The following is a 9553-nucleotide window of genomic DNA, read 5'->3' as shown; positions in this document are numbered from 1 at the left end:
AAGTGAACTTTGAAGCTTTGTTTGTTTACCTAAATCGTCGAAAATGTTCCACTACTCATGAAAGCTTATATTTAGATTATCAAGTGCGTTGAGAGTGTCTTTCACCTTTCGCGAGTTTCAGCATCGACTCTTCAAGCTTAACCCACTTCCACCAGTTGAAAATTATCACATTAGCAATTAATATTTTAAAGTATTTTAAATACTTTTACCCTTCTTCTTAGTACATTCATTACGTATATTTCATAAAAATAAATATAAAATTTATTTAACATATATACCCTTTAGTATTTTGCATAAAAGATTTTTGAGTTTTAGCTATTAATCTACTATTAATTATATAAACGTTTACAGTAACACCACCTATGGGTGATAATGGGTTAATTCAATTTTGTTCTATCTCATTTTTGGTCATTAACCGTATTCCTTTTCCAGATTTCGCATTATTTTCGCGATGTTTGTCGGAAACACAATTCAGTTGATGTGGTGTGTTCTGCTGTTCAAGTCGGTGCTTCAGTTTTCAACTTTTGGGAATTTTTAAAATTTAATTGTTTTGCGACTCAGATAGGATAATAAAGATAATAGACGAGCAGAAAAGCCGAAACAAATATTCAGGTTCAAGGCTGTCTGAGAAGTCAGAAACATTTGTTTGGATAGGGAGGTACAAGACGCAATGGAAACTTTATCACCAAGCAATGTGAGTATTGTTTTTTAGCTGGTCGAAAATTTTATACTCATGCAGCCACAAGAACAGAATTTTTTACATCTGACTTTTAATCGTGATACGGTGAAAGTGATAAAGATGGTACATGTTTTAACTAAGCAAACATTGGTTGGATGGACTTCATAAACTGTTATCAGTATGTACTCTATATATAAATAAAAAAATAATTGCAATTTTTGGAGGTACGACCATGACATTTTGCTATTTGTGCAGTATTGTTATCACACTTTATTATGTTTAATTACAGAAATCTTAAATTAAATATTTTATATTTTTAGATTCGACTGCAGAGCGATGAGGTTACAATACCGGCGCCTTGGGGTTTCATATCAGGTCGTTGGTATGGCAGTCGAGCTGATAGGCCTATTTTGGCGATCCACGGATGGCTGGACAACCTGGGCACCTTCGATCGGCTGGTTCCACTGCTCTCCGCTCACGTAGGAGTGCTCTGCATCGATCTTCCCGGACATGGAGGATCCTCGCGCCTTCCGCCTGGCGTTCACTACAACGTGTACGACTATGTGCTCATCATTCCGAGGGTGATGAAGGAGTTGGGCTGGTCGAAGGTCTCCCTTATGGGTCACTCCCTCGGCGGAGTGATGAGCTTTATGTACGCGGCAATGGCTCCAAACACAGTTGATATGATCATATCCCTGGATGTGCTGCTGCCCCGCAGGATCGAGGATCCCAGCAAGCTGACCAAGGACATAGAGGGCTATTTGGTGGAGGAGGAGCGACAGGCGGATGGAACGCAGCATGAGCCGCCCTCGTTTAGCCTCAGTAAAATGCGAAAGGTCCTGGCCAGGAACAGTAATAACTCGGTGCCGCATCACCTGGCCGATCACATGCTCCACCGCCAGGTGGCCAAGTCACAGATGTACCCGGAAAAGATCTTCTTTACGAGGGACGGGCGCGTAAAGTTCTACCATATATTCGACATTGAAGAAGGACTGGCTGCGGAGATGGCGAGACGTATTCAGAAGAAACCCTACCTGGTGATCAAGGGAGCCCTATCTCCATTTGTGGGACCCCGATGCGACGAAACGATATCCATTCTGTCTCAGGATAACCCTCACTTCGAATTCTACGAGGTGAAGGACGCCAAACATCATGTCCATCTCCAAGCTGCCGAGGAATGTGCCCGCTATATCGTACCGTTTATCCAAAATCATAGACCTCCAAGAAGCAGCAAGCTATAAGGAACATTTAAAAAAATTATTAAGATCTGTGTTAAGTTAAGATCTCCAAGGAGCAGCAAGCCATACAAAAATTATTATGATCTTAAAATAAGACATAGTATTTTTCCTTTAAGTTCTTTGTAAAAATTTGTAAATATTTCTATCATAAATAAAAGTTCTACATTAAACACAGTACTATTTAAAATACTAACTTTCATCTCTTTGAATGTTCTGTTGTCCAGGAAGATTGAGTATCCCAGCAATCAGCAACCATTTAAGAAAGGTGATTTCCAGGAGCAGCAATAACTCGGTTCCGCAGAACCTGGCCCGTCACATGTTCCATCGCTAGGTGACAACAATTTACCCGGAAAAACTATACTTCTCGAGGGACGGACGTGATAAGTTCTATCAATTATTTGACATCGAAACAAGTCTTGCAGTTATCAGATCATCAAGGGATCCGTGTCTCCATTTGTGGGATATTTGGCCGGGCCTAATTATTAAAAATATATAATTGTATTTAAAAACATGGTTTTAATAACGCTAAAATTTTTAAAAAGTAAAATCTTCTTTGCTATCCTTTTTTTTATTGTGTTTTTATGTCATCACATATTGCTATTGATTTGAACACAGGTGTATATCAACTCTCAGTGGTCTCTGCATAAGAATTAGAATGTTTATGAAAGCTAAAAATTGGAGAATAAAAACCCGAAAAAGCTCTTTCACTAATCAGTTGCCAAGAAATGTTTGAAGAGAAAGTACCGAAAAAAACATGGGCACTTTAAGACTGGAACAGGTAAGTGATTCATGAAATTCAATTGAGTGGTGAAAAGATTCTCCAACTTAGACTTATTGCAGTACGAGGATGTGACGATAGAAGTTCCCTGGGGCTATATCTCCGGTCGTTGGTATGGAAATCGTGCAGACAGACCGATCCTAGCTATTCACGGCTGGGTAGACAACTTGGGCACCTTTGACCCACTGATTCCGCTGCTCCCCGACTATCTAGGAATACTCTGCATAGATCTTCCGGGCCATGGGAGATCATCGCATTACCCGTCCGGAGTTCGTTATAGTGCCGAGGAATACATACAGGTGATTCCTCGGATCATGAGGAAGTACAACTGGAAGAAAGTCTCGCTGATGGGCCACTCATTGGGCTGATTCCTCGGCTTTTGTTACACCTCTCTGGCTCCGAATACGGTGGACATGGTAATCTGCCTGGACTTGTTGCTACCGCCCTTCAGAGAACCCGAAGAAACCATCAGGTGGATCCGGCTCAGTCAGGAAAAACACCTCGAATTGGATGAACTAATCGGTCAGGAGAAACCTCTACGTTCCAAGGAAGACCTAATTAAATTGATTGAAAAGGAATCATTTAAATCCTTATCGCCAGCCGTGGCCCATCATCTGCTGCATCGAATTGCTAAAAGATCGGAGGCTTACCCAGATAAGTTTATATCCACCAGAGATGATCGGGTGAAGTACTTTTCCAAATTGTATCTCGCAAGCAAAGAATTGGCGGCAGAAATGGCAGAAAGGATTAGTCCAAAGCCATATCTTATTTTAAAGGGTAGCAAGTCAGATTTTATTGGTCCACAGATGTCCGATGTTATTTCGATTCTGGGTCGCAACAATCCGGATTTTGAGTTTCACGAAATTGAGGGTAAGCATCACTTCCATATACTAGCTGCTAAAGAGTGTGCGGGGTATATTGTGCCGTTTATAAGGCGATATCATCCTCCTGGTAAGGACCACATAAGTTTGAGATCGATTGAATGGAGCAAACTGTGATTAGTTATTTGTTATTATAGGACAAAGTTGTGCTGGAAGATATACATATGTCTATTGCACTTAATTATGTAATTCAAATGTATAAAAAATGACACCATTTACAATGCAGAAAAATGTATCATGGACAATAAAGGAAAGTTATAATATAATAAAAAAAAACCCGAGCCAAATTGTGAATACGTGCAGACAACGATAAGATTAGATGAGGGGTCAATGCTGTTTAATCACATATTATCTTTATACACCATAAAATGGATGTTCCCCATATACAAAAAAAGTATCCGTAATATCAACCAGTTTAGAATTTTGAATTCTAAAATGATTATGTGGAGCCTTCAAAGTTACAAGACCAGTCCCTCAAAATTAACTTTCGTAGAGTATTTAAATAATTTGTAAATTAAATAGAATCAACTAAGTCAGTATTTCTGTTAAATTGTGGTGGAAGCATGTCTAAAAAACTTTCCTTTATAATAGAAATATATCAAGAAAAACGTAACATAAAAGTTTTTTTTAAATTTACTGTAGCTTTAAGTAATTTTTGAATTAACCGAAATTTGTAATGCCATTCGCCCCGAGAACAAAGAAAGCTAACCCTCCACCAGAAGCTTTTTTTATTGTTTTCGTTTGGCCATCTATACGCACACATTGTCGTATCAGTCAAACGAAACGCACGTGAATTTGAAGATTTTTTACAAATATATTAGGCTAGTGTATTAAAATAAACCAAATGAAATAGCAAGTTGGAGTAAAAAGTGATATTAATCGCGCTAAGTATGTAAATTGCGGTGAATATTTGTGAACAAATTTGATGGCAATGCGATCTGATATCGCATATATATCTCTTAACTGTTAAGGAAAGCTTTTTATGACAAATCTGCCTCTCTTATGGAACTCTCTTTAAAATATTATTATAAGAATCTCTTTTTCGGTACGTGTTTGTTGCTAAACCGAAGACTTGCAAGTTAATAAATTAGTTTGTGCATAGATGTTAAAACGGAAAGTTGAATCAACAATTAGAAAAAACACAACTAATTTCCGCATGATAATCCATCGCCGTTACAATACTAAAATTTTGAAGATATGGGATCATTATCATTGAGTGATGTAAGTAATCTTTGGAAATGCTTAAGAAATAAGTACGGATTTATGAGCGACCTTTGCTCACCAGTTGTGAGAAATTAGTTTGGCATTAATAAGTGGCTTGGAGAAAAACAGAACTACCATTTCTGCATTTTCCAGTACGAGGCGGTGAAGATTCCAGTACCTTGGGGCTATATCTCGGGTCGTTGGTACGGCAATCGAAAGGAGCGACCCATCCTGGCGATTCACGGATGGTTAGACAACCTGGGCACCTTCGATCGGCTGATTCCCCTTCTACCCGATTATATAGGAGTACTCTGTATCGATCTGCCGGGACATGGAAGATCCTCGCACCTGCAGCCGGGAATGTTCTACAACGTCTACGAATACGTGTTTATAATTCCACTGGTGATGAAGGAGTACGGATGGTCAAAGGTCTCTCTGATAGGTCACTCGTTAGGCGGAGTTCTGAGCTTTATTTACGCCTCTCTAGCCCCTCGAACCGTGGATATGATCATCTCCTTAGACATTTTGCTTCCGTTGAGAAATAATATAGACTACATGGTCCTAAGTATTGAAAAGCAACTTGTGGATGTTGAGCGGCAGAAGCTGGGAAATTTCAGTGAGCCACCCTCCTACACTCCCATTGAGCTAGGAAAAGTCCTGGCAAAAGGAAGCTTTAACTCCGTATCCCCGGATCTTGCCAAGCACCTCATCCATCGCCAGGTAACCAAGTCGAAGTTATATCCCGAAAGGTTATACTTCTCCAGGGATATAAGAGTGAAATACTACCACAACATAGACATCGACCAGGATCTTGGTGCAGAAATGGCGAGGCGGATTCGCAAGAAACCATACTTGATCATAAAGGGCTCACTGTCGCCATATCTTACATCCCGTTGCAATGAGGCCATCTCCATTTTGGCTGAGGATAATCCACACTTTGAGTTCTACGAGGTGAAGAATGGCACCCACCATCTTCATCTCCATGCCGCCGAGGAGTGCGCCGGTTATATTGTGCCCTTCATCCAGCATCATCGACCTCCTGCCTTGACCTCTTGGACCCTTACCGGAAAAGAGGATAGCCGTAGTTTAAGGAACCGAAAAGGATTCTTCGCTTGGACCAAGAAAAACCGGAGCAAGTTGTAAAATAGGGATAGTACAAAGTCCAATTCCGTTTAGAAGTAAAGCTTAAGTATTTCTTATCTTTTAAAAAAAATTTTTGTTTTAGACATAAAGACCAAAATTTTTTTTTTTTTTTAAGCCCTGTATTTTATTTTATATTGAGTATTACTTTCCATGTAATTTTGACAATGTACCTATACATAAGCAACTACAATAAATCACAAACAATGTATTAAATGCCAATTGTTGTAAAATTCTCTTGACTAATAAAGGTATTTCTGTTTTCCAATCTTGATATCTATACATTTTTAAGAGAACTAACAGTAGTATTTTTTGTAATCGTTTTGTTTGCTCTCACACTCTTAAAAAGCTTTTTTCTACAATCTCTGTTTTAGTGCAGTTCCACTCAGTGATAATCTGAGTTAGTCGTCGAACAGCTGTTACCCTTGTAGGAAGAAAAATTCTTAGATAGCAATTCCGGATTCCTAATCGGAACGTTGACCTTCCAACCAGATACTCAAGATAATACTGGAGGTGGACAATTACTGGATTGCTAGACCGAGTCTAAAGGTCAAAGTACAAAGGGCTTTCTTTTGTGATGGGAACCTTGTCACTCAGTGATGTGAGTAAGCAACCAAATAAAATCATAAGCCACAAAAAGTGATAGGCGCAATTCTCACACGTTTACATTCACAGTGAAATTCGATTAATTGGCATATCAATGGATTATACTAATTGGAATATATATAAAGATGATTTCTACTGCACTAAAGCGTTTCTAATCAACGTAAAAACCAATAGAATTCAAATCAAAACATCAAAATTGGATAACTTAACAAGTTCAAAATTAAAATCTTGTTATAGATAAATTGGTGTAAGTGATAAATCTGAAGATTTAAACCATTCATGTTAACTTTCTCCATTAACTCTAGTATTGTATTGCTGATAGATGTACGTATTCCTTTCCTAGTTTCAAGAAGTGAGAATCCCTGCTCCTTGGGGTCACATCGCAGGACGTTGGTATGGCAATCCAAAGGAACGACCGATCCTCGCAATCCACGGATGGTTGGACAATCTGGGCACCTTCGATCGGTTGATTCCCTTACTCCCCGATTATATAGGGGTACTCTGCATCGATCTTCCTGGACACGGAAGGTCCTCTAGCATTCAGCCGGGGATGCACTACTCCGTGTACGATTACGTCTACATTATTCCCCGAGTTATGAGAGAGTACGGCTGGTCGAAGGTGTCCCTAATGGGTCACTCATTGGGTGGCTTCTTAAGCTTTATTTATACTTCGGTGGCTCCGCACACCGTGGATATGGTCATATCCCTGGACGTCTTACTGCCTAGGTCAGTGACTCCTAAACAAGCGGTGGACGTTGAGGCTCAGAACATGGAGAAGTACCTCGTTGAAGAAGATCGTCAAGTAAGGGGTGATCTTCTCGAACCCCCATCTTACACACTTCCTGATTTGACTAAAATCGTTGTCAAGAGGAGCTTAAATTCTGTGACACCAGAGTTGGCCAAGCACCTTCTTCATCGCCAGGAGGAAAGGTCCCAGCTGTTTCCAGGCAAGTTCTACTTATCCGGGGATGTACGGGTAAAATTCTACCGTCTATGGAAACTGGAACCTGGCCTTTCCGAAGAGATGACAAGAAGAATCCTAAAAAATCCTTTCTTGTTAATTAAGGCATCAAAGTCTTCCTTTGTCGGAGCTCAATGTGAGTATGCCATATCTATCCTGAGCCAAAACAACCCCCACTTTGAATTTTACGAGGTGGGTGGCGGTACCCATCATATCCATCTTAAATTCCCGGAAGAGTGCGCCCGTTACATAGTGCCCTTCATTCGGCGGCATCGACCTCCGACTCTAAGATCTGAAGAAAAACTCAAGCCTCAAGAAATGTTATTTGAGAGGAGTCAAAATAATCAAAGCAAGCTGTAAAGAAATTTATAAAGTTATATGACCATAAAACTGCACGCTAAGAAGTTGTGATAAAAGAGGCAAGAAAATAATACCGGTATCTATGCATCGAGATTAATTATAGTTATTATATGAGTTAATAAAGCTTCACTAAATAATGTTGTTTTGATTATTCTCTTCCTAAATGGTTGTGTTATATTTCCCTCTCTTTAAAAAAGTTGCCGCTCTCTTATCGGTGTTTTGTTATTACTCACAGCTTATTTTCTCTTTTGTTACCTACCCAAGCCGCAAAAATCAATTGTGGACGTTAGTCTATGACCAGCTGTTGTACCCTAAGGAGGTTCCATTTTTGATACTTAAGATAACATAGAACGTGTGCCACCAATTCAAGATCTTGGCTAAAAGTTGCCGACGTACAAAGTTCAGTAGACCGTTGATTGGGATGGGAACTTTGTCTTTGAGTGACGTGAGTAAGCAACAAATTAAATCATAAGCAAAAGTGAAAGATAAGCGGAATCAGCCGGTACCGCCAAAATGTTTATATATTGTGAAGAAGTGTAATTGTGAAGAAAATAAGCTGATATATTCTTTTCAGTTTAAAGAGGTGAGAATACCTGCACCTTGGGGTCACATCTCTGGACGATGGTATGGTAATCGAACCGAACGGCCGATCCTCGCAATCCACGGATGGTTGGACAATCTGGGAACCTTCGATCGGTTGATTCCCCTGCTCCCCGATTATATAGGGGTGCTCTGCATCGATCTTCCCGGACATGGAAGATCCGCTCGCCTTCAGCCGGGGATGCACTACGCCGTCGACGATTACGTGCTGATCATTCCTAGAGTGATGAAGGAGTACGGCTGGTCAAAAGTTTCCTTGATGGGTCACTCCCTGGGTGGCATCGTAAGCTTCATTTACACCGCACTGGCGCCACATACAGTGGATATGGTTATCTCCTTGGACATGTTGCTTCCCTCGAGTTTGGCTCCCAAGCAGGCACTGGCCTATGTAATCCACAGCATGGAGAAACACCTTGTGGAAGAGGATCGTCAGGTGGAGAGCAATCTTCACGAGCCGCCATCGTACACCCTTTCTGAGATGACCAAAGTCGTCGCCAAAGGAAGCTTTAACTCTGTCACTCCCGAGTTTGCTAAGCACCTGCTGCACCGCCAGGTGTTAAGGTCACAGCTCTATCCAGATAAATTTTTTTTCTCCAGGGATGGTCGGGTTAAGTATTACAACGTAACGCAAATGGAACCTGGGTTCGCGGAGGAGATGACGAAACGGATCGGAAGAAAGCCCTACTTGGTCATTAAAGCCTCAATGTCTTCATACATTGGACCTAAAGTGGAAAAGCCGATAGCAATTTTACACAAAATTAATCCGCACTTTGAGTTCTACGAGGTGGAGGGTACTCATCACGTTCATCTCCATGCCGCCGAGGAGTGTGCCCGTTACATAGTGCCTTTCATCAGGCATCATCGACCTCCAACTCTGACTTCTTGGTCTTTAAGTGGAAAGGAACAGCAACTAAGTGCTGAGGAAAAGCGAATGCAACAAGAAAAATTCTTCGAAAGAAGCAAAAACAAACGCAGCAAACTGTAAAGAAACTGACTAATAGATCTTTATTAGTTTATTTTTAGCTTTCACATTAACATGAAAAGTATTTTAAAATATAAATGACGAATAACTTGAATTATCTGTCCCTTACCTACAAATCAGGATTC

At 40.4% G+C, this 9553-nt stretch overlaps 4 protein-coding genes and 1 pseudogene across 5 annotated transcripts; all 5 read left to right on the top strand.

Moving 5' to 3' along the window:
- The first annotated feature begins 467 nt into the window (after positions 1 to 467).
- LOC108012620 (serine hydrolase-like protein) lies at positions 468 to 2094 on the top strand. Its single transcript, XM_070997094.1, has 2 exons — positions 468 to 694; positions 1000 to 2094. The coding sequence occupies exons 1-2, from the start codon at positions 671 to 673 to the stop codon at positions 1918 to 1920; spliced, it is 945 nt and encodes a 314-aa protein (XP_070853195.1). The 5' UTR covers positions 468 to 670; the 3' UTR covers positions 1921 to 2094.
- Positions 2095 to 2554: 460 nt separating this feature from the next.
- On the top strand, positions 2555 to 3933 carry LOC108012739 (probable serine hydrolase; annotated as a pseudogene).
- A 388-nt stretch (positions 3934 to 4321) lies between these two features.
- Positions 4322 to 6187, top strand: LOC108013462 (probable serine hydrolase). The gene is made up of 3 exons (XM_017079340.4): positions 4322 to 4621; positions 4679 to 4797; positions 4933 to 6187. The coding sequence occupies exons 2-3, from the start codon at positions 4774 to 4776 to the stop codon at positions 5920 to 5922; spliced, it is 1014 nt and encodes a 337-aa protein (XP_016934829.2). The 5' UTR covers positions 4322 to 4621; positions 4679 to 4773; the 3' UTR covers positions 5923 to 6187.
- Positions 6188 to 6303: 116 nt separating this feature from the next.
- Positions 6304 to 7865, top strand: LOC108013463 (probable serine hydrolase). Its single transcript, XM_070997093.1, has 2 exons — positions 6304 to 6520; positions 6869 to 7865. Exons 1-2 carry the CDS (start codon positions 6497 to 6499, stop codon positions 7844 to 7846), a joined length of 1002 nt encoding a protein of 333 aa, XP_070853194.1. The 5' UTR covers positions 6304 to 6496; the 3' UTR covers positions 7847 to 7865.
- Positions 7866 to 8125: 260 nt separating this feature from the next.
- Positions 8126 to 9522, top strand: LOC108013461 (probable serine hydrolase). Of its 2 annotated transcripts, none has more exons than XM_017079339.4 (2): positions 8126 to 8291; positions 8421 to 9522. In XM_017079339.4, exons 1-2 carry the CDS (start codon positions 8268 to 8270, stop codon positions 9429 to 9431), a joined length of 1035 nt encoding a protein of 344 aa, XP_016934828.2. In that variant the 5' UTR covers positions 8126 to 8267; the 3' UTR covers positions 9432 to 9522. The 2 variants fall into 2 exon arrangements, with proteins under 2 accessions (XP_016934828.2, XP_070853193.1); XM_070997092.1 differs by having other exon boundaries at positions 8137 to 8295.
- The last annotated feature ends 31 nt before the right edge of the window (positions 9523 to 9553 follow it).

This window comes from Drosophila suzukii, chromosome 3, assembly GCF_043229965.1.
Source record: "Drosophila suzukii chromosome 3, CBGP_Dsuzu_IsoJpt1.0, whole genome shotgun sequence".
In the NCBI taxonomy this organism is placed as follows: domain Eukaryota; kingdom Metazoa; phylum Arthropoda; class Insecta; order Diptera; family Drosophilidae; genus Drosophila; species Drosophila suzukii.
The sequence above is the reverse complement of the archived record's forward strand: the minus strand, read 5'-3'. Positions and strand labels throughout refer to the sequence as shown.